The sequence below is a fragment of the Callorhinchus milii genome, unplaced genomic scaffold (assembly GCF_018977255.1).
Source record: "Callorhinchus milii isolate IMCB2004 unplaced genomic scaffold, IMCB_Cmil_1.0 Scaffold1, whole genome shotgun sequence".
NCBI lineage: Eukaryota > Metazoa > Chordata > Chondrichthyes > Chimaeriformes > Callorhinchidae > Callorhinchus > Callorhinchus milii.
The window spans coordinates 32455845-32482945 of record NW_024704742.1 but is presented as its reverse complement, the minus strand read 5'-3'; the positions used below and the strand labels follow the sequence as shown (position 1 = coordinate 32482945).

Sequence of the window (27101 nt, the reverse complement as noted above, 5' to 3'; positions counted from 1 at the left end):
TCACACCATTCTTCTCCACCACCTGTCCTCAATCATCCACCTCAGTGGGACCGCACTCGCTTGGTTCGAGTCCTACCTTACAACCGCCAACACTACAGTCTGCGTATGTTTTTTCTTCTCGACATTAATTTTTCTTAGCTACATTAATTGTCTGCAGTTACCTTTAGAACTGAAGTAGCTTTGATGAAGTTCTCAGCATACATATTGTGCTCTTCCATTCCAGTCCCAATGGTCAGTATGTTTGGATCAAATATTATGTCGTTGGGATTAAATCCCATTTTGCTCACAAGGAGGTTGTAGGCTCTGAAGCAAATCTTCACTTTGTTTTCAGTATCAGTTGCCTAAAAAGGACCAAAGATAGTTCAGTGTCATGAACCCACTCTGATCGGACCAATGGCCAATCGTTAAATGCTATTCAATGAGTAACTTTCAATTGCATTAGTTTCTGGACCACAAGTAACACAAAGCATTGCACACTGGGATCTAAATTGCAGCGTTTGCAGAAGGTTTATGCAGTTCACAGCTGTTTGTGGGACGTTGCTGTGGATAAAAAGATTGCCACCTGCAAAATCCATTGCTACATTTGTAAGTACTGTAAGTACTGTAAAGTGCTTTAAGGCATTCCTCCAGGCTGAATACTATAAGTTCTTTCTTTGAACTAGTTCTTTCTGTTTTGAACTAGTTTTTGCTTTCCTTGAACTAACATGACCAGGGGCTATAATATAAACAGATCACTCATGCCCCACAAAGTTGATCTCACAACAGCTGAAAAGTAGAGGCAGTAAGTGTGACAATGGGACATTACACCAATAGTGCAATAATACATTAAATAAAGGATAAAAAGGGGAGGGGGAAGAATACAAGGAACATATAACTGTTGGTGTTTTGATACTGTTCTCTTACCTGCCCGTTTTCATCAAAAGCCATGACAACAACCGCAGCCCCAAAGCGCTTAATGATCTGTGCCTTCTGGAGAAAGTCTTCTTCCCCTTCTTTAAGGCTGATACTGTTCACAACACATTTTCCCTGGCAACATTTCAGGCCCGCCTCAATCACAGCAAAATTGGAAGAATCTATGCACAATGGGACCTTCAAGGAGAAATATATATGTACAGTCTTACTGGCCTTTGTCTAATTCAACAAGTAATATTCTTTTGTAACAATGATGAAGCAAAAATCCCTATCAATTGTCCATTTTTCCTCAATACATTTCTGCTACAATATATATGTAAAGTTTAACTTGTGATAAGTCTCCAGTTTCTGCTAGTCTATCAGCCTGTGCTGACTTTATGGATCTGAGCAGCTGAGTTTGGTTATACCAAGTGCCTGTAACTTGGAGCCAACCAATTAATATCCTGTCGCAAGCAAAGTGCCGTTTCTCAAATACATCACTTGTGTGGCAGTACAGGGTCAGATATTATTAATCATGTGAGAGTGTTTGGAATAGCATATTGTCTTACTTTGCTTTATTCGTTCATAGACAGACACCTCTGCCTGTTCACAGTCAAAGTTACCTTCAATTGCTTTTTAGCCGTTTGTTGCCAAACAAATTACTGAAAAAACATCAGCAGGCTGTGGTTATAGCAAGTGAAACACCTTGAATGCCTTGAACTGTTTAGAAAGTATTTTCTGGTGCTTTGCATTAAACCTGTTTGTAATTGATTGGATTTTCTGGATTTGTACCAGAAATTAAAGTTTCTGCACCTTTCCTTCCTTTGTGGAGGACAAGGTGAAGGTGGACTATTCTGCCTTTACCAGCTATTTGTATCTGTATTAAATGAGATTTGGTTTTTTGCTGTCTTCAAGCCACTTACCCAGAGCCCAAGATCTCATCAGTCTGCAAACATCAACCAATACTGCCACCTAGCAGTTGAACTGCAAATAGCCTGAATAATAATAACGTTAATAAATAATAATCCTTGCATTTGATATAGCGGAGTGGAGTCTTGTAGCTCAGTGGTTAGAGCACTCGCCTTGCAAGTGAGACAACTGGGTTCAATCCCAGGCAGGGCGAAACCTTGGGCAAGTTTCCTTACTCCACACCCCTAATAATAATCCCTCCAAAACAAAACAATAGTAAATTGGTCATTTTCAATCCACGACTGTTTGTAGGACATTGCTGTGCGCAATTGGCTGCCGCGCTTCGCCCACAAATATACAGTCAATTCACTTTACAGCATATTCTGTGAAGTGCTTTGAGACGTCGAGAAGATGTAAAAAGCGCTATATCAAATGCAAGGATTATTATTATATAGCGCTTTTCACATGTTCTAGACGTCTCAAAGCGTTTCACAAAATATACTGTAAAGTGAATTGACTGTATATTTGTTGGCAAAACACGGCAGCCAATTGCGCACAGCAGTGTCCCGCAAACAGTTGTGGATTGAAGTGACCAATTTATTGTTTTTTTTCTTGAGGGATTATTATCAGCCATGTGGAGTAAGGAAACTTGCACAAGGTTTTGCTCTGTTGAATGGAAACCTTGGAACAGACCTTGTGTCGTACATTTTAACTGATTTTATAAAGCTGTGTTGAGAAGGTAATTAATGAAAGTGAATCACTTTGCATCCAGAGATAGTTAATAATAAGAGTTTGTATATCAGTTTGGCTCTGTTGGTAACAATCTCGCCTCCGAGTCAAGCCCCTCAAGTTCAGACTTTGAGCTCACAATAATAATAATAATCCTTGCATTTGATATAGTGCCTAATCACATTGTTGAGACGTCTCAAAGCACTTCACAGAATATACTGTAAAATGTCTACGTATAAACAATATATTGTCCAATCCAGGCTAATGCTCCAGTACAGTGTTTGGTGAAGATGGGGCAGCGGGGAGTTGTTACAAGTGCCATCCTTTGGATACAATGTTAGATCTCACAGGTGGGTGTTAAAAGTTCCCATGATACTAAGAAATTGGCAATAATCATTCAAATAAACCCGTCAAGCACTTCATAGCTCTTGTGGGATGCTGATGTGTGCAAATTGGCTGCTCCATTTGCCTACAAGTATGCAGTCACTTCACCCGACTTATATTTGAGACAGGAGACATTTCAATGCTGCCAGATGCAAGGGTTGTTATTATTTTAATAGGAGAAAGAGCAGGAAAAGAACTGGATGAAGTGTCTCTCGATTTGATCAGAGAGAAACTGCAGGTTGAGGCAGAAGTCACAGTGCGTGAGAGAGGGAGAAGACAATTTTACAGAGGGGATTAGTGATCTGATATAATTTGCTGTCTCTGAAAGCTATGATTCCTCAGAAGCTCTCTTAATCTACCCCTGAGCCTTTAGAAAAAGTTGATGAAATAAATTCAAAACTAGTCAATAAAACTGAAAACTTAAAGACACAATTTCCCTCACATCTGCCAGTGAACTTAAATACTTCCCTGTGTGATTGTAAGGGAACTCTCAGACACTATAATGCCACACAACCTTCATCATGGGGGGAAGGGGGTTGATATTAGTTTCAAATCTGGAAATCTCATGTGGATTTACTGTAATGCAAGTCGAATTAATATATTTTTGTTGAAATGTGCAGTTGGATACGATGAGAGTAGTCTGTGAAGTATGCGGGAATTATTCCACTTACCTTGGCAACATCTGGCTCTGATGACACAAGGTTGCAAAATTTGGTCATTGCGCTCTTGCCATCCAACATTCCATCATCCATGTTGATGTCCAGGATCTGGGCTCCCATTTCTACTTGAGTTTTGGCTATGCTCAAGGCCTCCTACATCAAAACAATAGCAATTTCCAATAGCCATGAATAATCCAGTGAAACATTTTCTCCCTCGGATGTTCAATGAGAAGGTACAGGTCTGGGTGTTCGATTCCACCCTTAGTGGTGTTTCAATTCCACATCCAATCTACTCCCAGGATCACCTTTTATCACCACAGGAACACTGTTCACGAAACATTCCACCATCACCAATGTTAAAACTCTTATTGTTGCCTCCACTACCTCCTTACTGACTTCCCCATCACCACCTACAACTCGCCTTAGCCACGACACCCCAAGCCAAAATACTGTTCAAAAGAAATGAATAGTTATGGTCACAATTACACAACAACATCTTACCTCATAGTTACCTGCCATAATAAGCTTAGCAAATTTCCTGGATCCTGCTACATTGCACCGCTCTCCAATGTTGACAAAGTTTGTGTATGGTCCAATTTTGAATGGCTCAAGACCTAAGTAAATAATAATCCTTAATACCAATCCTTGCATTTGATATAGTCTTTCACGTCAGGAGGTTATCTCAAAGCACTTCACAGGAATTTACTGCAAAGTGTAGTGACTGCGTATTTTATAGATGAACACTTGGGCCTAATAATGTCCTGCAAACAACCATGAAGTAAGTGATCAATTGTATCTGGGAGATTGTTGGTCAAGTTATATCAGGAGAAATGTCTCTTTTTTGAATAGCACAGTTGGGACCTCAGTTTAACTCCTCATTCGAAGGACAATGCAAATTACTCTCAGCACTGCAGTCGAGTGTCATCTAGAGTGAGAGTTTGAAGTCTGGAAAGTCACCTGTACACTTCAGATTACTTTTTAACTCAAAATGGTACATTTTTATTAATGTCAGAAGTTATACTGTTTTCTATTAATGTTTTTTTTTATTGGTGTTTTAGAAACTTATCTGGCTCTTTTCTCTCTGAATTTGAACCTTGGTGCATACCTCACTGACTCGGATGAAGACAGAGCATCACTGTAAACATACTTTTAGTATTTGTAGTTTGCCCCCGTACCTGCTAATAACATGTAGTCTCCAAAAACTGAAGTTGGAGGAATTCTAGGTTTACAGTTTCGGATGGTTTCTGTTACTGCCCTAAAAATACAATCAACAGCAAATTATTAAAAAAAAATACCAATTTTCTCCAACTCTATCCTGAAGGCATGTTTTAACTACTGAGATGTGTTTATATCAACGTCTTCTGCTAACTTAGCCAAGAAGCGATTATTCATGTGTGAGCCTTGGAAGCTTATTATAACAATTAATCGTAACATTTGGCATAGCCCTTTTCACGTCAGGAGAATATCTCAAAGCTCTTCAAAGGCTTCACTGCAGAGTATAGTGACTGCGTGGTTGCGCGGCTGATCATAAACTGAGCTGGGGGTCGGGATTTGGGTGGACCGCGGGGAAGGGAGGGTTAGGAGGGTGATCGAAGGCACGGTTGAAGAGGAGGGTGTTGAGACGGGTCTTGAAGGAGCAAAGGAGGGGGCGAGGCGGAGGGACTGCACGATGGCGTTCCAGAGGGCAGAGAGACTGAAGGCCTACCTGCCAATGGATGGGGTGGGCAAGGCAGGGGACGTGAAGCAGGGCGGAGCCCACTGAGTGGAGGGAACAGGCAAGTTGGTAGGAATTTAAGAGGTCACAGAGGTAGGGAGGAGCAAGTCCATGGTGGGCTTTGCAGGTGAAGACCAGGATCTTGAACTGTACCCTCTGAGAGATGGGGAGACAGTGGAGCTGGGCGAGGATGGGGGTGATAGGGTCGCGGAGCCTGGTGTGGGAGAGGACACGGGGTTAGAGCAGGAAACGAGAGGGACGTGCATGGCATGCACAGTGCTTGAACACACAACCTGTTGACTCAGAGACGATAGTGCTATCAACTGAGCTGAACAAATGATTGTGTCACAGCTGTAAGATCACCCAACATCTACTCCATTGAATTTCCAACATGCATGAATGAGGATCAGGAACTGGTATCAAACAGAATGCCCTCCTCACTAAACCTGTGGCTAACTGTAGCAGTCCCCACCTCCCGCTTAATGTCATATCGGACTGTGCAAGGGATCAGGGTGCAAACAACAAGATTCCATTTATTGAGCGCCTTTCATGTCGGGAGGACGTCCCAAGGCGCTGCCTCTGCATCACCAATCCACAGCTGATGGTGTGAAAAAATATTGTGGTACATTGATGGTTTGAAAAAATATTGTTCAATATTTTCCAACGATGGTCAGATTAGAAGAACATGAAGAAGTGGATGTATGTCTAATACAACCACCATCTTTTTGAATAGAAACTTCAATGGCATCAGTAAGGTTTCTTAGTTTTCAAATTAAAAGTTTGCAAAAATATTTTCATGTTAGAGGATTACCTGATATGAGCAGGAGTGGTTCCACAGCAACCTCCAACAATGTTTACAAGCCCATTCAAGGCAAATTCCTGCAAGACAGGAGCCAACAATTGTACATTGAGAGCTGCAATGAATGGATGTGCTTAAATATTCTTTCATTTGAATTTCGGAGGAATCAGGAGAGGGGAAGGCTCATGTGGAATATTAACAATGGCATGGACTATTCTGGACAAAAGGGCCTCTTTCTGTTCTGTAATGTTCTGAGTATTCTATGTAATTCAACGTCTATTTAACACAACAACAAAATTACATTTGTATAGCGCCTTTCACGTCGGGAGGACTTCCCAACACATTTTCCACAATAAATTCATGACACAAATCATAGTCAACTGGAAATTATCTGTTCCAACAAATGCTCCCTTATGGCTCCCTTATTTAAAGTGTAATTCAATCCCATTACTGTAAACTTTCTGGTTTCCCAAAAGTAGGAAGCAAACTCCCCAGCTAGTTCATGTTTGCACTTACACTGACTTGATCAACCACCAACCAACACATGAATAAATTGAAAAGGACTGCAGGTTTGGAGGTTGCATCTCAGTGAAGGTCAGGTTTACCTTTAGGTGCTTGGCAGTGACTTGGGGGGTCTCATCATAGTTTCCAAATGTGTTGGGAAGACCTATGTTCACAAAAGACACATTTCAGACACTCACAAACTAAGATCCTGGAAACCTTGAGCAATGCTAACTACATACTTGGGCTACTTCACCAACTGGGTTTGTACACTACTGCCAAATATTAATCAGAGAGTTCCTTCCTGGTCTAGTAAACATTTGTAAACTTTACTCCCTATCTCATATCCCCCCTTGCTGAAGACATGTTCCTGGGCCCCTCACCCAATGGTCATTCTTTCAGTGTGAACCCAGATAGCACCAGCAAGCTAGGAAACCATAGGAACCTCACAGAAGCTTCCGACTATTCAATTAAAATTTAAGAATCTGCAGAATTTTGGAAAATTTCAATCTCGATCTGGAAGCTCCCCCCTGCTCGGGTCCCGACCCAACTGTCCAGCACCTTGGGACGTCCTCCCGACGTGAAAGACGCTCTATAAATGAAATCTTGTTGTTGTTGTTGTTTTGCAGGTCTAGGGACAGTAGGAAAACAGTTCCCGAATTAAGAGTGTATTTTAGAATTTTCCCAAATTCAAGACCCTGAGGCAATTTGAGTCTCAGGTGTCCAGAAGTGGGTTCTCCTACCTGATATTACCATCCTATTTTTCTGTCTCCTAGAAATCCACCCATCCCAATATTGCCCTCTTAGATCCAATCCCGATATTGCCTCCTGAACCCCATCCACACATACGTTTCTCAAATCAATGTTTATGGGATCCTCAATCTCTAGAAACCGATTATCAAAAATCTAGACAATCTGGATATGAGGGTTGGATCTGGACTATCACTGTATCGTCAGTGATGCTACAGGGAGGAAGTCATGGCCAATTATGGTGCATGTCTGGCATGAAATAGTTGCTTCCAATTCATTAGGTTACTCATTGATGAGGATTAATGTACATGAACCTGGTCACTAACCTGCATTAGGATAACATAAAACGTATGCTGTCGTAGATTTTCCGATTGCCTCTATGAACGGCCTAATTTCTATGGCTCCCAAGGCGCAATTTAATCCTATGCTGAAAGAAAATAAATCATACAACAAATGACTAATGAACAAAAATTCAGTTAATATAATAAATAATAGTAATAATTCTTGCATTTGACAGAACACCTTTCACATTGAGAAGACGTCTCAAAACCCTTCACAGGATTTCACTGTGAAGTGTAGTGACTGTGTATTTTGTAGGCAAAAGCAGCAGCCAATTTGCATACAGCAATGTCTGACAAACAGCCATGAAGTGAGAGACCAATTTTATCTGGGGGTTTTTTGGCCATGAAGTTGCGAGAAACTCCCTTCTTTTCAAATAGTGCCTTGGAACTTTCAAATCAGCGCCTTGGACGTCCTCCCGACGTGAAAGGTGCCTATACAAAAGTAATCTTGTTGTTATTTTAGTGCCATGGGATCTTTAATGTCCACCTGAACAGGTAGTTGTTGTAACATTTCATCCGAAGTGTCTGAAACTGCCTCAAGAGGAGTTGCAGTCCCAGGAATTCTGAATCCTAAATGCTAACAATGCTCCCAAAATCCTGACATTTATAGAAGAGAATCCCAGGTATTTGGGAATTGTTTTAAGGAAACTTGTTGTATTTTTAAAGTACACTGACTTTGCTGATTTCAGATGTGTGCCTGACTGGTTTAATTTAATTACTTTTCTGTAGAAACATGTTCTCAACCCCCGGGATACCATAGCAACAGCTGCAATATCAGAGCAAATGATCAGATCATTGACCACCTCTGCCTTGGAGTAGAAGAAAACCATAGCAAATGGCACAGTGACATTTATAAGTATTGCTGTTAATATTCTTCCTGCTCTATAAATCAGGAAGAGACCTGATACACAGACTTGTTTCTGAAATCTGCATTCAACAGTTTATGTTAATAACAGATTAAAATGGAAAACAGCAAACAATCTGTATGGATATTAATGGGGTAAGATGTAGCATTTCAGGATCCAGGATTCGAGGGATTAAAATACTGAAATCCCTGGATTCAGAAAGTGCATCGGGATTGCAACATCAACCTGAGAGGCACTATGAGTAGATGTTGCTTAAGGTGGCAGGATGGGAATCCTTTGTACCCCTCCCTAACTAGCATTTGTTGCTTTTTTCCCAAAACGTATTATTCAAGCTTTTGGAGCTGCAGTGCATCCAGCAACTGGTTGTAAATGTGCACAGTATTGTATCTAGTTACTCACTCAGCCAAACCTTCAGGGCATATTGTCAGTCTTACACCAGCTTTTCATTTAAACTTCATCTCAAGGGAGCATGATGAAGCATGTGGCATTGTGCACTCTGAATATTATTACGTTTAAAACAGTGGTAACATTACAGCAAAGCGTAACCAACTAATGCTGTCCATAAACCTTTGGCATGCGATACACAGCGATTTTGATTTCAGCGTAATGAAGTATTATTAAATACGCATTCACACACACAAGTGCAACTCCAAAGCAAAATGTGATTCACTAAAGCTGCAATGATTTTTTTCTAATATTGTTTCAACTCTTCTGATTCCATCCACATAGCACACATTCCAGAGCTGTCATTCATTATACAGTGAGCAACGGGTAACCAGAATTGTACCTGAGCAGAAGTATTTGAGGACCACGAGCCAGAAGAGTAAAATTCCAGTGGTTTATATGATCCCCAAACCCCTAGAGTACAACGTTGCTGCAACCTATGCTGCAGTCTTGAAACATGGCAGAACAGCAGCAATCTTTTACACAACCTTGTGCTCATGCTTCTCCCAGTCCAGATTTTACAAAATGATTTGGTGGAGAAACAATTTTACAAGCTTCCACTTTGATGCTGCTGTTGTGCATTAAAACAGGTCATGTCCTGCTGATAATTATCCTTTATATTCAAGCACTCTGCTTACGATCGTTTTATTCTTACCAAAGTGGATTAGAATGGGACATACTGATGACAAATGCTTCTCCTGTCTGACCAGAAAGGGTACGTCCACTCTTATCTACAATTGTTCCAGAAATCTGCACCAAGCGAAAGAGATTGTCAATGAGGTTTGGAGGTTACAAAAAAAATTGAGTTGACGGGCGGTGGGGAGCGGAGGGAGGGGGACAATTGTACTTCACACTTACAAAGATGGGCCTGGGTTCGTACTGCTCAGCAAACAACCGCTGAATGGCAAACAAGGCAGCCTGCGAAAAGGATGTTTACTGTTAGTTAAACTGAAACTTGGTATAACGCTAAAAAACTGATATGTGAGGGCATGCCAGATGCAAGCTACGTCACTGCAGAGCTGACAGTTCTAGCTCATTTACCCCTCACCCTCTCCCTGACCAACATCCACAAAGTGCCTGGACTCTGAAGCATGTAACCCCTGTAAAAGGACAGACACCTATGCCAAAATCATCCATCGTATCAATAATAATAATAATCACTGTATTTTATGTAGTGCTTTATCATGTCTTTGAGACATCTCAAAGCTTCAAGACGTCTTATAGAATATACTGTGAAGTAAATTGACTGTATATTTTGTGGGTGAAACGAGGCACTGCAGTGTCCCACAAAGTCATGGATTGAGTGAACAAATTTTTAAGAAAAATGTTTTTGAAGGGATTATTACCCAAGGAAAAGCGATCCGCCAATCAACTAACAACTGGGTTCCTACGTACTGTTAGGCAAACAGAGGCACATGGAGTAAGGAAACTTGCATAACGTTTCGCCCTGCCTGGGAATCAAACCCAGGTCCTCTCGCTTGCGAGTGATCTAACCACTAAGCTACATGACTCTAATGTACTTTCCTGCACTATTGTGCAAGCAAGATGCACAAAAGCATCATTACTGAATATTCTGAAAATAAAAATAATGTGCTCTGCATGTACCATTCCATCATGACTTGCAGACTGTGTTAAAAGTTTTCAAATTGCTAAGAAAAGCCGTTTTCAAGGGTTAATTCTCTCTAATCCATTCAACTGTTGATAGTTGTCAATGCTGGTATTAAAACCTGGTAGTCTGGTCTACCAAGGTTTAAAACAAAATACAAATGCATTGGTGTGATTTAGGACGTCCTCCCGACATGAAAGGCACTATATAAATGTAAATTTGTATTCTACTATACTGTGTTGATTTTCTAAATTACTGCAATGGAAGTTATCAGATTTTTAAAAAAATCCATAATACAGTATGAAGTAACTAAACTAGAATTTATTTTCTACGTGGGGCCAAAAAGGTGGTATCTGTTACCTAGATTGTAAATGGAGACTCGGGGGTCACAAATAGTGATCCTTGTTAGTACACATGCTAGTGCATCGTGGAAATTCTGCTCTAATGCTCTGGTATGGACTTGTTGGTTGGGTAGCTTAAGAGCATTCCAAGGCATGTCCTATGTGAAGCGTGCTATATAAATGCAAGTTATCCTTGTTTCTGTGCCGTATTGCTGGGTAACCATATCACTCTATGTAGATTGTGGGTATGTCTGAGCTAGTGTGACACAGTTCTCTTTTGTGAACCCAGGTAATGAGTATTTCATTATTTTGAGCATTGTATAGGGTTGATCGTGCGCCTCTTACCTTTGCATTGGCACTATCAAAAATTGTCTCTACTAGGAGGATGTCAACGCCACCATCCAGCAGCCCACTCGCCTGCTCCTCATATGCATCAACTAACTCATCAAAAGCTGCAACACAGTGAGTAACAGTGAAGCTCCACGAGACACAAGCTGAACAACATAAGGTAACTTGGAGTCTAGGCTGACACTCTAATGCAGTGCTGGGGGTGCGCTGCACTGTTGGAGGTGCCGTCCTTTGGATGAGATGTTAAAGGAGATCCGGTCTGCCTGTCCAGGTGGAAGTTAAAGATTCTATGACACTATTCACAAAAAGAAGGAAGTTTCTCCCAGTGTCCTGACCAACAATCCCCCGAATAAAATTGGTCACTCTCTTAATGGCTGATTGTGGGACATTGCTGTGCGTAAATTGGTTGAGGTTTTTGCAACCAAAATGCAGTCCCTACACTTTACAGTAAAAATCCTGTGAAGTGCTGACGACATGACAAGATGTATCAAAATGCAAAGGTTATTAAGGCTGTCAATTAGACATTCTTGTAAAGAAGTGGAAGATTAGTTGTGTGCTTCATATTTATCAGTCACCCACATCACTATCCACGCAGGCTGCCTGTGGATGCAAGTTACTTTCAAGTGAACTGCAGTCAAACAAGATGCACAACTGCATTTTGTTTGAAGAAAGGTTTACTGCTTTTAATCCAAATGTAACAGAGTTTCATATCATTCATCATGTGAAACCTGGTTTACAAATTAAATGTTATTTTGTAGCAATCAACTCAGGTTTCCAATTTGTGATTTGTATCAAACGGAGCTGTGTAATTCTAAAACATCTTCCCACAGTCAGCTCGTGGGGTCACACAATGAGGCACCACCAAAGGACTCCTACCTCTGCAACCGCAACCCAGCACAAAATTGTGCCGAGGGGACGTATAATGAAGTGATATTGTCATTTACACTGTCCTTGAATAGTGCAGTAATTTGGCGAGATCAAATCCAGCCCAAGCAGATTCAACTGCCCATGCAATATGCTAAGGTAAGGTTTACCTAATTGGCTACTAATATGTTCACACCACTATGGAATGGTAATGGTTGGAGGGGCAAACTCTGGAGAGCATAGCCAGGAAATTAAGTTTTCACTGTCCTCCTGGATGTTTGAGTATTTTAAAATTTGGAGAGCCTTCCCTCCATACAAGGGGGAAAGGGGAGTGGGGGGGGAGGTGAGGGGAAAATAGTGTTCCTATTCCCCTGGCACCTCTACTGCAGTAGTAAATACATTGCTTGTGTATCGACTTTAATGCAGATGTGAATACACGTCAGCTACAAACAGCCTGTGGATCCTCAGTTACAGGAAGTGTGGTACACTCCTGGTTTCCGGTGCGAATGAGCGATAGAAATGCTTGTGAGACCAGCTGGCCAGTCTGCATGAAAGCCGGACATGATGTCAGCAACAGCACCTGGCGACCTTTAGGCAGGACCAATGTGCATTTTTTTTTGCAGTTACAATTTGACATCTCCCAAACACCCGCTTTAATATATGGATCCCCAAATACCTGTTATAATTTGATGCATTACTATTATAACAACACATCAGTAGGATAAATTTTGTCATCTCAAAACAGGCAAAATCCAGTTCGGATTCACTATAAGAGGGTGAACAATGCAAGGCTTGGTGAATTCTGCTTCACAATGACAGGAAGAGCCGACATCAAAGGATAAAAAGCCACACCATTATGAACGCTTGGACCACAGTAGAGTTGTCCTGTACCAGCCGTTTAGTGGCTCATAAATAAATTCTTAATCTTTTCTCTATTCTGCATAAATGCTCATATCATATTGAACTATATGTAATGATTTATTTTGAAGTGCAGAGACTGTTCTTCATTTGGCATGCAGGAATTGAGTGACCAGCAGTATCCCACAAGTAAGAATTGATGAATTACACTTGTTTTGGGTAAACTGGATGAGGAATATTGCAATTAATCTTCTTCACAACAGAGCCATTGGATCTTTAACATCCACCTGTGCCAACAACACAGGCAAACGGGACCTCATCTGAAATACAGCATCTCCAACTCTGAAGTGGTAATGGAGTCTCGGCCTAAATTATCACCTAGACAGGCTCAAGCTCATAAACCTCTGACCCAAAGATGAGCGAGCTACCAAATGAGTTAAATGGGATCTCCAGCATTCACAAATGTTATGAGAAAAACTACTCTTTAAGCAGCCATACAAACAGCATTGCAGCAAAGCCTCCAATGTTTATGTAAAATGTAAGAAAACAATCTAATCCTCAACTTATCATTTTTAAAACCTCAGGATTATTTTCATACTTATGTTTCTGTACTCTGGTCTCTCCACAGACGGTGAAACTGACAATGTCTTGTTGGTTGGACCCATGGCACCTGCAACAAACCTCCTGATACCTGTAACAAGACAGTGAAGGTTGAGGTGTCACACTGCAAAACTCACAAACAGGTGACAACTTTAGATAAATAAAATAAGCAGCAAACATTAAGTATTTGCCTCATTGGCTGGTACGTGGCTGTAGCACATATGGCAATCCCCGAGATAGGACCCATCTTTCTATCACCTCAACCCGAATGTCAGTGGCCATAAGTTTAAAGTTATGTTAAAGTTAAAGCTATATCAAATGCAAGGATTATTATTATTATAGAAGTTTAAAGTTCAAGGTTATTATAACAGTAGAGATGAATAACCTGTTTGAGCTCCAACATCTTTTGCTGCCTTCCTGGCCACTTCCGCTGAGACTTTGTTTAGTCGGTAAGCCTACAACAGAGAAAACGCACCGGATGGAAAATGACAAATACTTTCAGAACACTTTTTCCTTTGACCCTTGAATCTTTTTAAGATTACTAACCCATCAATAGCATCATGACTATTACAGTGGCTGCATGCACACACATACTCACATAATGCACACATGCTCACATAATGCACACATACAATTGCAGATACACACTCATATACTCCATATACACAACATAAACACAGAACCGAACACACAACAAACACACAAATGTACATACAACACACAGCTGAATACGCACACAACACAAACACATAACAGAAACAAACAACTGCACACATACACACACACCCACACACATAAACAGACACACACATCGCTGACACAAAATGCTGACGTAAATCGTCAGTGGATTCAGATACCGAGATAACCAAGCTCACAGAGACGTTGCATGAGTTGCAAATGTTTCAATTGCTGCATCAATGATCAGAAAGCTATTGTTATCAACCAGAAGCTGTAGTTACAGGAGTTTCTTTTGCAGCCCAATTCTTTAAAATTCATCCCATTTTTAACTATCAGCAGAATTTTTAAGGCATTTTCAAAAGATGTGAAGGATTGAACTGTTCTCCTCACCACTCACTGAACTGACATCCATACCAGGTAGTGGAGAAATTTCCTACCAGCTGTTCCAACCCGTAGTCAGCCTGTGCAACTCGGGTGCTACTGAAAGTGTTGGTCTCCACAATATCGGCTCCAGCCATCAAGTACTCCTGAAATTCAAATGTATTACTTATCACTTTTTACTTTCCTGGGCACCAACAAAAGCATACATTTAATACTGCTTTGAGAAACGGATATGCGGAGAATTGATCCCCTCAAAGTAAAGCTGTGTAAAGTGTTTTGCAATGTCCTCCTGAAATGAAAGGCGTTAAATAAATGCAAATATATCCACACTTTTCATCACTGCCTTGATTGCTCAAATGTACTGCTCGAGCTCTACTATCAATAAGATCCAGCTATCCAAACCTCCGCCATTCATATTCTCACCTGCACCAAACGCTGCACACCCTTCACTCCAATCCTTGCCACACTCCACTGTCTCCGAAAAGTTGATTTTAAAGTCCTCACACCCTAGCACTTCCCTATCTCTATGATCTGCTCATTCCCCACTCACTGCTTGCCCCCTCCGCTTGGTTATCGCAGGCCTCCTGCATGTTCCCTGCCTCCTCCACCCAAACATCAGTGGCCGAACCTTTGGTCACTGTAACTCTCACTTTCTGAAATTCCTGTCTCTCGCTCTCTGCCTCACTCCCTCTATAACTGTTTTTAAAGTCCTGTAGCTCAGTGGTTAGAGCACTTGCCTCACAAGCGAGAGACCTGGGTTTGATTCCCAGCAGGGGGAAACGTTGGGCGAGTTTCCTTACTCCACACGCCTGTTTACCTAGCAGTAAGTAGGAACCCGGTTGTTAGGCGACTGGCAGATTGCTTTTCTGGGGGTAATAATTTCTTTTTAAAAAATAGGTCACTCAATCCACGACTGCTATGAGTAATTGGCTGCCTCATTTCGACTACAAAACATTCTGTTTACAGTATATTCCGTGAAGCACTTTGAGACACCTCAAAGACCCGATATCAAATGTAAATATTATTATTTATTATTAAAACGCGTCTATGGTTACCTCTCCCTGCCCCTTCTCCCTCCTACTGTGAAACACTCTGAGACGTGATCCCGCTATGTAAATGCAAGGTTTGTTTGCTGAAAATTGTATTGTATAGGCCAAGCCCATGATAACGTGTCCCATGTGGGTTAAAACTTCTGCAATTATTTTTCCAATGAATCGCTAACTGAATATTGATCGAGGAGTGGAGGGTGGGGGGAGTAAACCCATACTGTGCTAATGGCAGACTGCTGCTAATGTTGTTGCTGCACTGGGCGCTGTACAGCCTTAGCTTCAGATAATAATAATAATCCTTACATTTGATGTAGTTCCCTATCATGTCGTTGAGACATCTCAAAGCGCTTCACACAATATACTGTAAAGTGCAGTGACTGTATTTCTGTGGACAATATTAGTCACATTGTACCTTGTGGATTTTGCAGATGATATCGGATTGTGTGATGCTGAGAAGGTCATTGTTCCCCTTCAGGGATTTCGGATGGTCCCTGAACTCCTCCCCACGATAATCTTCCTCCTCAAGCTTGTGCTGTTGAATCATGGTACCCATCCCCCCATCCAGCACCATGATCCTTTCCTTCAAAATTGCTTCAATTTCATCTTGAAGGCAGGGCTTTATTTCTAGAATCAGGTTTAAAATGCAAAAAAAAACCTATTTCAGAATCTCATAGAAATAAAAGTACACTTTTTAGTAAAACTGTGAATTCCCAACAGTAGATCAACTTAATAAAATAATAATAATCCATGCATTTGATGTGGTGCCTTATCATGTCGTCGAAATGTCTCAAAATGCTTCACAGGATACACCGTAAAGTATATTTGTTGGCAAGCAGGGCACCCAATTTGCGCAAACAGTCACAAAATGAAGGATCAATTTTATTGGGGGACTGTTGGCCAGGAGCCTTCTTTTTGAGTAATGCCATGGAATCTTTAATGTCCATCCTAACAGACAGATAGGACCTCAGTTTAGCATTTCAATCCAAGGATGGTACCTCAATTAACGCAGTGCTCACTCAGCACTGCATTGGAGTGTCAGCTTGTCGTGATCAGAAGTGATTTATTAAAAAATGTTTTTGTTAAGTTAGGTATGCTTATGTGCTGACATGCACTGGTTGGCCTGAAGTATAGCTGAACTACACTTCAGTGGTACTTGGGCAGTTAAAAAATAATCCTAGCATTTGATATTGCGCCTCATCACGTCTTCAAGATGCCTCAAAGCACTTCATACTGTAAAGTGAATTGACTGTATATTATGTGGGTGAAATACGGTAGCCAATCGTGCACAGCAGTGTCCCACAAACAGTGGATTCAGCAATCAAATTAAGTTGGCGTGAGCACTCTGCAAGGAAGGCAGAACACCCATCCGAGGTTTTGAGATTCAAGAAATATCAAAATAAGAGAGAACAGATATCGATGACACAAGAAACCAGTTGCAAGAAATGCAATGCCTGCTATTACCAGCATCCCTGACACAAAATGAGAAGTTTGTCTGCTGCCTATGAACCTTGATGTTGTCACCACTATGACTCACAATACTTCAACATAAAAACATATATCCTGCCGACTGTAACCCTGTTTTGGTGCAATGCAAAATGATATTATTATTGAATCAATGTGAAGCTATATGTTTCTTTGTAATTAAATAAGTTGTTAAGCATAGGATACAAGTGACTTTGTTTCCTCTGTTCTCAGATTCCCGACTTTATATTTTGGCTAAACAGAATAAGAATCTTTTCTGTCCGCAACTTTTGTCCCAGGTTTAACAGAGCGGTTAGTTCCACTGCCGACCGCATCATTGAACTCAACAACTTTGGCTATGTAAGTTGAACCCAAATGAAACAGGCTGACAATGCAAATATTGCAAAGTTAAATCAAGAATATCTGCTTTTTATATTATATTTCACAATATTTATCATCAGAACTGCATAGAGCAACAACAACAACAACAAGATTACATTTGTATAGCACCTTTCACGTCGGGAGGACGTCCCAAGGCACTGGACAGTGTTCAGCATTTCAGACCCGAGCTGGGGTCGGGGGGGGAGAAGGGAGGGGAGGGAAAGGGGGGCTGGTTGATCGCATGGTTGAAGAGGAGGGTCTTGAGGCGGAACTTGAAGGAGGCTAAGGAGGGGCGAGGCAGAGTGATTGGGGGATGGAATTCCAGAGATTGGGGGCAGAGTGGCTCAAGGCTCTCTCGCCAACGATGGGGCGAGTGGGTCGGGGGACGAGGAGCAGGCGGAGCCGACTGAACGGAGGGAGAAGGCGGGTTGGTAGGAGGTTAGGAGGTCACAGAGGTAGGGTGGAGCGAAGCCATGGAGGGCTTTGTAGATGAGGACCAGGATCTTGAACTGGATCCTCTGAAGGATAGGGAACCAATGGAGTCGGGCGAGAATGGGGGAGATGGGGTCACGGAGTTTGGTGCGGGAGAGGACACGGGCTGCAGAGTTCTGGATTATCTGTAGCCTGTAGAAGGAAGTCATAGAGCAGTCATCATACAAATTGAAATGTAATTAAGTAAGAATTTGATTGAACTTTGGTTAGTTCAGGCACAATCCTGCAGACCAGCAAAACTGGTGGAACTGATGTGCATTTACAACAATATTTGTTTCAACCTCTCACACATATGCCGGCAACACTGCTGTCATTTAGACTAGATGCCGCTGACACACTTTGACGCCTAAAAAGCGCACAAACCATTTCACATCAAATACTAAATGTGTTCAACAAAGACACTGGTCCGAGTTGGAAATGAAGCTGGTAATGGAAAGAGTGGGCAGCATGAAAATAGTGAGGATAGGAGCAGCGAGGATGGGAACAGTGAGGAGGATTTGAGCAGTGGACAGACAGAATGGGAGCATTGGCTCGGGCTGTTGCACTCTCAAATTATAGTGGAAGAAATATAAGAGGAATTCAAGCTGGGCCTAGTATTACCATCTGATTATCAGAAGGTGACTGACAGGCGCTGGTGGTGCTGGTGATTGACAGGAGCTGGTGATGAGAGTGATTGACAGGCGCTGGTGGTGCTGGTGATTGACAGGAGCTGGTGATGCTGGTGATTGACAGGAGCTGGTGGTGCTGGTGATTGACAGGCGCTGGTGATGCTGGTGATTGACAGGAGCTGGTGATGAGAGTGATTGACAGGGGCTGGTGGTGCTGGTGATTGACAGGCGCTGGTGTGATGGTGGTGATTGACAGGTGCTGGTGATGCTGGTGATTGACAGGGGCTGGTGATGCTGGTGATTGACAGGCACTGGTGTGATGGTGGTGATTGACAGGAGCTGGTGATGAGAGTGATTGACAGGAGCTGGTGATGAGAGTGATTGACAGGAGCTGGTGATGAGAGTGATTGACAGGAGCTGGTGATGAGAGTGATTGACAGGGGCTGATGTGATGGTGGTGATTGACAGGAGCTGGTGATGAGAGTGATTGACAGGGGCTGATGTGATGGTGGTGATTGACAGGAGTTGGTGATGAGAGTGATTGACAGGCGCTGGTGTGATGGTGGTGATTGACAGGAGCTGGTGATGAGAGTGATTGACAGGCGCTGGTGATGAGAGTGATTGACAGGAGCTGGTGGTGCTGGTGATTGACAGGCACTAGTGATGGGAGTGATTGACAGGCGTTGGTGTGATGGTGGTGATTGACAGGAGCTGGTGATGAGAGTGATTGACAGGCGCTGTGTGATGGTGGTGATTGACAGGAGCTGGTGATGAGAGTGATTGACAGGAGCTGGTGGTGCTGGTGATTGACAGGCGCTGGTGGTGCTGGTGATTGACAGGCGCTGGTGGTGCTGGTGATTGACAGGCGCTGGTGTGATGGTGGTGATTGACAGGCGCTGGTGGTGCTGGTGATTGACAGGCGCTGGTGTGATGGTGGTGTTTGACAGGCGCTGGTGTGATGGTGGTGATTGACAGGCGCTGGTGTGATGGGAGTGATTGACAGGAGCTGGTGGTGCTGGTGATTGACAGGCGCTGGTGTGATGGTGGTGATTGACAGGCGCTGGTGATGGTGGTGATTGACAGGAGCTGGTGTGATGGTGGTGATTGACAGGAACTGGTGATGAGAGTGATTGACATGCGCTTGTGTGATGGTGGTGATTGACAGGAGCTGGTGTGATGGTGGTGATTGACAGGCGCTGGTGGTGCTGGTGATTGACAGGCGCTGGTGTGATGGTGGTGATTGACAGGCGCTGGTGTGATGGTGGTGATTGACATGTGCTGGTGATGCTGGTGATTGACAGCCACTGGTGTGATGGTGGTGATTGACAGGAGCTGGTGATGAGAGTGATTGACAGGAGCTGGTGATGAGAGTGATTGACAGGGGCTGATGTGATGGTGGTGATTGACAGGCGCTGGTGATGAGAGTGATTGACAGGAGCTGGTGATGAGAGTGATTGACAGGCGCTGGTGGTGCTGGTGATTGACAGGCACTAGTGATGGGAGTGATTGACAGGCGCTGGTGTGATGGTGGTGATTGACAGGAGCTGGTGATGAGAGTGATTGACAGGAGCTGGTGGTGCTGGTGATTGACAGGCACTGGTGATGAGAGTGATTGACAGGCGCTGGTGGTGCTGGTGATTGACAGGCGCTGGTGGTGCTGGTGATTGACAGGCGCTGGTGTGATGGTGGTGATTGACAGGGACTGGTGTGATGGGAGTGATTGACAGGAGCTGGTGGTGCTGGTGATTGACAGGCGCTGGTGTGATGGTGGTGATTGACAGGCGCTGGTGTGATGAGAGTGATTGACAGGAGCTGGTGGTGCTGGTGATTGACAGGCGCTGGTGATGCTGGTGATTGACAGCCACTGGTGTGATGGTGGTGATTGACAGGAGCTGGTGATGAGAGTGATTGACAGGAGCTGGTGATGAGAGTGATTGACAGGGGCTGATGTGATGGTGGTGATTGACAGGCGCTGGTGATGAGAGTGATTGACAGGAGCTGGTGATGAGAGTGATTGACAGGCGCTGGTGGTGCTGGTGATTGACAGGCACTAGTGATGGGAGTGATTGACAGGCGCTGGTGTGATGGTGGTGATTGACAGGAGCTGGTGATGAGAGTGATTGACAGGAGCTGGTGGTGCTGGTGATTGACAGGCACTGGTGATGAGAGTGATTGACAGGCGCTGGTGGTGCTGGTGATTGACAGGCGCTGGTGGTGCTGGTGATTGACAGGCGCTGGTGTGATGGTGGTGATTGACAGGGACTGGTGTGATGGAGTGATTGACAGGAGCTGGTGGTGCTGGTGATTGACAGGCGCTGGTGTGATGGTGGTGATTGACAGGCGCTGGTGTGATGGTGGTGATTGACAGGCGCTGGTGTGATGGTGGTGATTGACAGGCGCTGGTGGTGCCGGTGATTGACAGGCGCTGGTGTGATGGGAGTGATTGACAGGAGCTGGTGGTGCTGGTGATTGACAGGCGCTGGTGTGATGGTGGTGATTGACAGGCGCTGGTGATGCTGGTGATTGACAGGCGCTGGTGGTGCCGGTGATTGACAGGCGCTGGTGTGATGGTGGTGATTGACAGGTGCTGGTGGTGAGAGTGATTGACAGGCGCTGGTGTGATGGTGGTGATTGACAGGCGCTGGTGTGATGGTGGTGATTGACAGGCGCTGGTGTGATGGTGGTGATTGACAGGCGCTGGTGATGGTGGTGATTGACAGGAGCTGGTGATGAGAGTGATTGACAGGCGCTGGTGTGATGGTGGTGATTGACAGGCGCTGGTGTGATGGTGGTGATTGACAGGCGCTGGTGTGATGGTGGTGATTGACAGGCGCTGGTGTGATGGTGGTGATTGACAGGCGCTGGTGTGATGAGAGTGATTGATAGGCGCTGGTGTGATGGTGGTGATTGACAGGCGCTGGTGTGATGGTGGTGATTGACAGGCGCTGGTGTGATGGTGGTGATTGACAGGCGCTGGTGTGATGAGAGTGATTGATAGGCGCTGGTGTGATGGTGGTGATTGACAGGCGCTGGTGTGATGGTGGTGATTGACAGGCGCTGGTGTGATGGTGGTGATTGACAGGCGCTGGTGTGATGGTGGTGATTGACAGGAGCTGGTGTGATGGTGGTGATTGACAGGCGCTGGTGTTATGGTGGTGATTGACAGGAGCTGGTGTGATGGTGGTGATTGACAGGCGCTGGTGTTATGGTGGTGATTGACAGGAGCTGGTGTGATGGTGGTGATTGACAGGCACTGGTGTGATGGTGGTGATTGACAGGCGCTGGTGTGATGGTGGTGATTGACAGGCGCTGGTGTGATGGTGGTGATTGACAGGCGCTGGTGTGATGGTGGTGATTGACAGGCGCTGGTGTGATGGTGGTGATTGACAGGCGCTGGTGAGTGACAGGCGTCACTGTGCGTGGCTGCCGCGCGCTGTGTGTGTGTGTCTCGCGGACCGGGTGAGGTCACTCACTTGCTCTCTGCGCCCCTCTCGCGGTGCTGGTCGCCATTCGGGCCGCTGTGTGCAAGAGGGACAGTGACTCACGCGCCGCGCGGCAGCCGCTACACGCCAGCCCGGCCACCCGCACACTCCGCAGTGCGCAGGCGCTGTCCCCGCCCCACCAACAGACTCCAGTGCGCAGGTGCCGGACTCTGCCCATGCGGCCTCGAGTGCGCAAGCGCCAGTCCACACACACACACACACGCAGATACCAGTGCGCAGGCGCGTGTGACCCGCTCAGTGGCGGCCCGGATGCTGTGGCCGAGCGTTCCGTCTACACCCGGGAATCCCAGAGAGAGAGGACCCCACAGCTTAGCCGTCCACGTGGCTGTCCGGCGCTCTCCGGCTGCATGTCCGGCTGGGACCCCCTCTCTGTCCGGGCTTCGGCTGCAGGGTTAACGGGAGCGGAGTGGGATGACTCCCTGCCCCCCCCCCCCCCCCCAGTGAAGGGTCTGCCCTTCCCGGTCCCGCTGCCGAGCCAGGCTGGCGGGGGTCAGGGGTCAGACCGCCACAGAGGGCTGGCGGGGGTCAGGGGTCAGACCGCCACAGAGGGCTGGCGGGGGTCAGACCGCCACAGAGGGCTGGCGGGGTCCAGACCGCCACAGAGGGCTGGCGGGTCCAGACCGCCACAGAGGGCTGGCGGGGTCCAGACCGCCACAGAGGGCTGGCGGGGTCCAGACCGCCACAGAGGGCTGGCGGGGTCCAGACCGCCACAGAGGCTGGCGGGGTCCAGACCGCCACAGAGGGCTGGCGGGGTCCAGACCGCCACAGAGGGCTGGCGGGGTCCAGACCGCCACAGAGGGCTGGCGGGTCCAGACCGCCACAGAGGGCTGGCGGGTCCAGACCGCCACAGAGGGCTGGCGGGGTCAGACCGCCACAGAGGGCTGGCGGGGTTCAGACGCCACAGAGGGCTGGCGGGGTCAGACCGCCACAGAGGGCTGGCGGGGTCCAGACCGCCACAGAGGGCTGGCGGGGGTCAGACGTTCTGTTGTCAGGCAGGTCACCTTGGAGCCAATTCAGCCCCAAGGTGACCACCCCCCCCCCCCACCCGAGGAAGGTGGTAGAGATTTGCTGTGGGGCAAAATCTATAGGTAGGGAATTTTCCACGGTTACATGCCATGCATATATAGGACTCACCATCTGGTTTGGACACTTCAGCATAGCGATGGGCATGGGATACAGAGCAGGCTGGCGCCTGCCACGTGAATAATAATAATCCTTGCATTTGATAAGCGCTTTTCACGTCTTCTCGACGTCTCAAAGCGCTTCACAGAATATACTGTAACGTGAATTGAGTGTATATTTGGGGCGAAACGCGGCAGCCAATTGCGCACAGCAGTGTCCCACAAACAGTCGTGGATTGAAGTAACCAATTTTTTTTTCTTGAGGGATTATTATCAGGTGTGTGGAGTAAGGAAACTTGCCCAAGGTTTCACCCTGCCGGGAATTGAACCATTTAATATTTGCAGTCGATTTTTTAAGTCATTTTTAATACTGAGGAGCAGACAACCTCTGATGTAAAGTTTATTTGGTATGAAGGTTCAATTCCCAAACAAGCTTTCCAAGCAAACTAACAACAACAACAACAAGATTCCATTTATAAAGCGCCTTTCACGTCAGGAGGACGTCCCAAGGGAAACTTAAGGGAATTGATTTATTGACATTGATTTATTGTAATGGATGAAAGACCATAATGTGAAGTCATCCTTTGGGTCAGTATGGTTTGAAGAGGTCACAGAAATATATTGGCCTGAATTTCTAATATTTTCTGGTTTTACTTGAAGAATAATTAGATGATTGGTGGGGAGGGGAAGCAAACAAAACATTGGCTAAGATGGACAGAAAAAATGGGAAGGGGGAAGACGCTTTGAATTCTGACTTGTGTACACCATTTTCTCTCTCTGTATAAATAAAATATTCCTTGCATTTGATATAGGACCTTATCATTATATTTCTATGGCTGCTGATAAAATAGTTTTCCACTCAACATATGGCTATTCAATGGTCTTTATTTCAGCAAATTAAGAATATAATAAATAGATATTTTCATGAGCCGTACTAATAATTTGCAGGAATATGTTGAAATAATAAGTCAGACAGTTTAACAAGTATCCATTTTAATAAAATGTGAAGCATCAATAATGATAAAAATGTAATTGTTATATTTACAAGTCCACATAACTTTATAAGAAAAAGTGCTACACATGCAGTCAGTTGAACTCTAAATGTCCTTAGTTCCTTTCTAGAATAGGTATTATTGCAATGACAAAAGGTACTTTTCTGAAACTTTGAAAGTTTTCATAAACTGTTTGTCAATACAAAAAGCCTGCACTTTATTGTTATATTTTAAAAAGAAAATAGCATGCTCTTAAAATGTCAGAAAGTGAATTCTGTAAAATCTGATGTGGAAGTTCATAGAAAATGCAAACCAGAGATTCTTCATAGCATTTGGAAGGACCAGCGAGTGCAATCACTTCGGTGCTGAGGAATACTGTACTTATGTTTTCCTTTGGAAAGATTGCAATAGAATTTACAAATTCCTCAGTCATTTAGGTCATTGTCAGATCATTTAGTCTACGCAGAAAGGATCGAGTTTGTAAAGAGAAAATTTATGTTTTCACACACAACTAATGATAAACTAAGCAATGGAAACGTAGAGATTCAAAATGAAATGGTTTCGACATCAGAATTTACAGTGACACAGGTACTCGCAAATCATTGTAATGTTTTTAAAATGATAGATTGATGGAATTCAAGAATATGGTACTTAAATTATATTGTGCTGGTATTGCAAACCATATTTCATCGATTTCCTTTTAAAAAAGGAGGTTCACTCTAACATTTCAAACTTGGCGATCATACTATCTTTTCAATTACTAAATAATTCAGCCTTCGAAAACCAAATGATGAAACTTGCATTGGAAAGAAAGGAAATGCTCTGCTTCTGAATCCTAGTTACAGGTCGCTTTCACCATAGAGTGCAGTGGCAAATGAGATATAGTCCAGGGCTCCTGGAACGCTACCTGGACCTGTGTAACATGGCATTCTAGCGACGCAGTACTCCGCCTGATCTGAGGGCAGCTCTCGACGCAACTCCTCTGCTAGAATGTAAGGCTGCAAGCAAACAGGTGACTTTGTGGTGAGACATAGCAATATTTCAAACAAATAATTAGACTTCCAATATACACACTCTCTTCCGGGGAAACACGGTCAATAACGCTCTGTTTCGCATGAGGATAATTAAACAAAATCTCCACTATTGCATCATTATTCAACCTCCTCAAGGGCAAGATTCATCCCCTTATTACCAGCAACACAAATATTATTGCATCCTCTTGGAGTTTCTCATTCTCCAATATCCTTGTAACCTCCAATACTGTTCCTCAGCAAATCTCTTCAATGAAGATGACTCACCAGACAGTAATCTGCTTTGGTTGGCTCTGTTTTAAATATCCACTATTCTTTTGGGATAAATGCCCAACTTCTAGTGCTTTCTTATTTTAAACCCAAATTCTCTTGCTCTGTTCCACAGTTACAAATCAAACAATGTACTCATATATCTTATCTATCCATTTCAATATGTATTTGAAAAAAAGGGATCATTGCCCCTTGAGTCCTTTTTCTAAACTAAACAAGTTCATCTCTGAGGTTACTGTCATAATTTTAGACTTGTAAGGACTGGGGCAGCCTCAATGGTGCAGTGAAGTGGTGCCCAACCCATGGCTGGAAGTGGCATAAATCAATCAAGAAAATAACTTTTCACAATTCCAGACAATTGACCCCTCTGGACAAACTCTTGCAGGCTGAGACTAAGTATACCTTCAATGTGCCTGAATCAATCTAGTCATTCTTCTCTAGAGCGCATCAATGCTCTTTTGATGTTTAAAACAGCATGAGCTAGCTACAGTTTCTGTTCAGTGATTAACTGTTGATGATGTCCTGCTGAAGGAGTCATCAGGATCGGATTTGATAAGGTACTTTACAAAAAATACATCCTTTTCTACTCTAACATTTCCTATTTACAGATCACAGACTCACCTTATCCCCTGCCAGAATCCTGAAGGAACCCACGACCTGCTCGGATGTATCTGTATCAGCCGTTTCTTGGGTCATGAAGTCGATGAAGGATTGGAAGGACACTATGCCAGTGCTGGTCGGATCAACTATGCTCATGATGCGAGCAAACTCAGCCTCACCCTATGGAAGAGTCACAGATTACAAATGGAAAACGACAAATAAGAGCGATGAGCAGCCCATGTTACTGAGCTGCCCAAGGCCCTGATTTCCTTTATCCAGCCAAGGTTCTCACCCAGTGAATATAAATGTAAGTAACACAATTATTTTGAGAAAGGATTTAGGCGGAAATGTTCACCAAATGATAAAAAGACATAGATTTCTACTGGAATGTCATTTTTAAAAGTGAAGGCAGCAGAATTCAGCCACTGAAAGTCAACAATTTACATAGTGCGTTCAATGTTGGGAGGACGTTTCCCACCACTTCATAAAACTGATGGGAGCCTGAGCTTGGGGGAGGGGGGGGGCAGGGGGGAAAGGGGGGGAAGCTAAGGAGGGGAAAGGTAGTCAATACCTTGTCAAACAGATGGGTCTTGTGGCAGATTTGAAGGCAGAGAAAGAATGGGAGGGAATCCAGGATGGAGTTTTAGAGGGGGGGTGCGATGGGGGCAGAGAGACTGACATGCCAGTGTTTACTGAGCAGAGGGAATGGCAGGGGCTCTTGAGTTTCCAGACAGGGTTGGGTAAGGTCATGGAGGGATGTTGACTTCAATCCAGACATTTGGGAGATGGTGAACCTAGCAAGGACTGCGACAGTAGGCTCATGGAGGTCAATGTGGGAGAGGTCATGAGGACTGCAAAGTTCTGGATAGTCTACTACATGCGTAGAGAGAATCTGAGGAGTCCAGCAACCAAGGTGTTAGAGTAATAAAT

At 44.2% G+C, this 27101-nt stretch overlaps 2 protein-coding genes across 3 annotated transcripts in view; both read right to left on the bottom strand.

Annotated features, from left to right (window-relative positions):
• Positions 1-22246, bottom strand: part of LOC103178910 (methionine synthase) — a 42430-nt gene extending 20184 nt beyond the window's left edge. Inside the window, exons 1-16 of one of the 2 annotated variants that reach the window (XM_007893895.2) lie at positions 22128-22246; positions 16125-16336; positions 14720-14809; positions 13990-14059; positions 13603-13695; positions 11280-11386; positions 9846-9905; positions 9643-9737; positions 7663-7763; positions 6691-6752; positions 6098-6165; positions 4748-4827; positions 4074-4186; positions 3585-3725; positions 904-1089; positions 162-341 (exon numbers count right to left, since the gene is read on the bottom strand). In XM_007893895.2, the coding sequence (XP_007892086.2) occupies positions 162-341; positions 904-1089; positions 3585-3725; positions 4074-4186; positions 4748-4827; positions 6098-6165; positions 6691-6752; positions 7663-7763; positions 9643-9737; positions 9846-9905; positions 11280-11386; positions 13603-13695; positions 13990-14059; positions 14720-14809; positions 16125-16336; positions 22128-22164 (1695 nt within the window). In that variant the 5' untranslated portion in view covers positions 22165-22246. Of the gene's footprint in view, positions 1-161; positions 342-903; positions 1090-3584; positions 3726-4073; positions 4187-4747; positions 4828-6097; positions 6166-6690; positions 6753-7662; positions 7764-9642; positions 9738-9845; positions 9906-11279; positions 11387-13602; positions 13696-13989; positions 14060-14719; positions 14810-16124; positions 16337-22127 lie in introns of those variants that run through there. The other variant, XM_042339656.1, reaches the window with a different exon arrangement.
• Positions 22247-24328: 2082 nt separating this feature from the next.
• LOC121849974 (alpha-actinin-2-like) overlaps positions 24329-27101 on the bottom strand; it is a 53558-nt gene continuing 50785 nt past the window's right edge. The window contains exons 20-21 of the mRNA XM_042339647.1: positions 26193-26351; positions 24329-25268 (exon numbers count right to left, since the gene is read on the bottom strand). Of these exons, the coding sequence (XP_042195581.1) occupies positions 25110-25268; positions 26193-26351 (318 nt within the window). The 3' untranslated portion in view covers positions 24329-25109. The remainder of the gene's footprint in view (positions 25269-26192; positions 26352-27101) is intronic.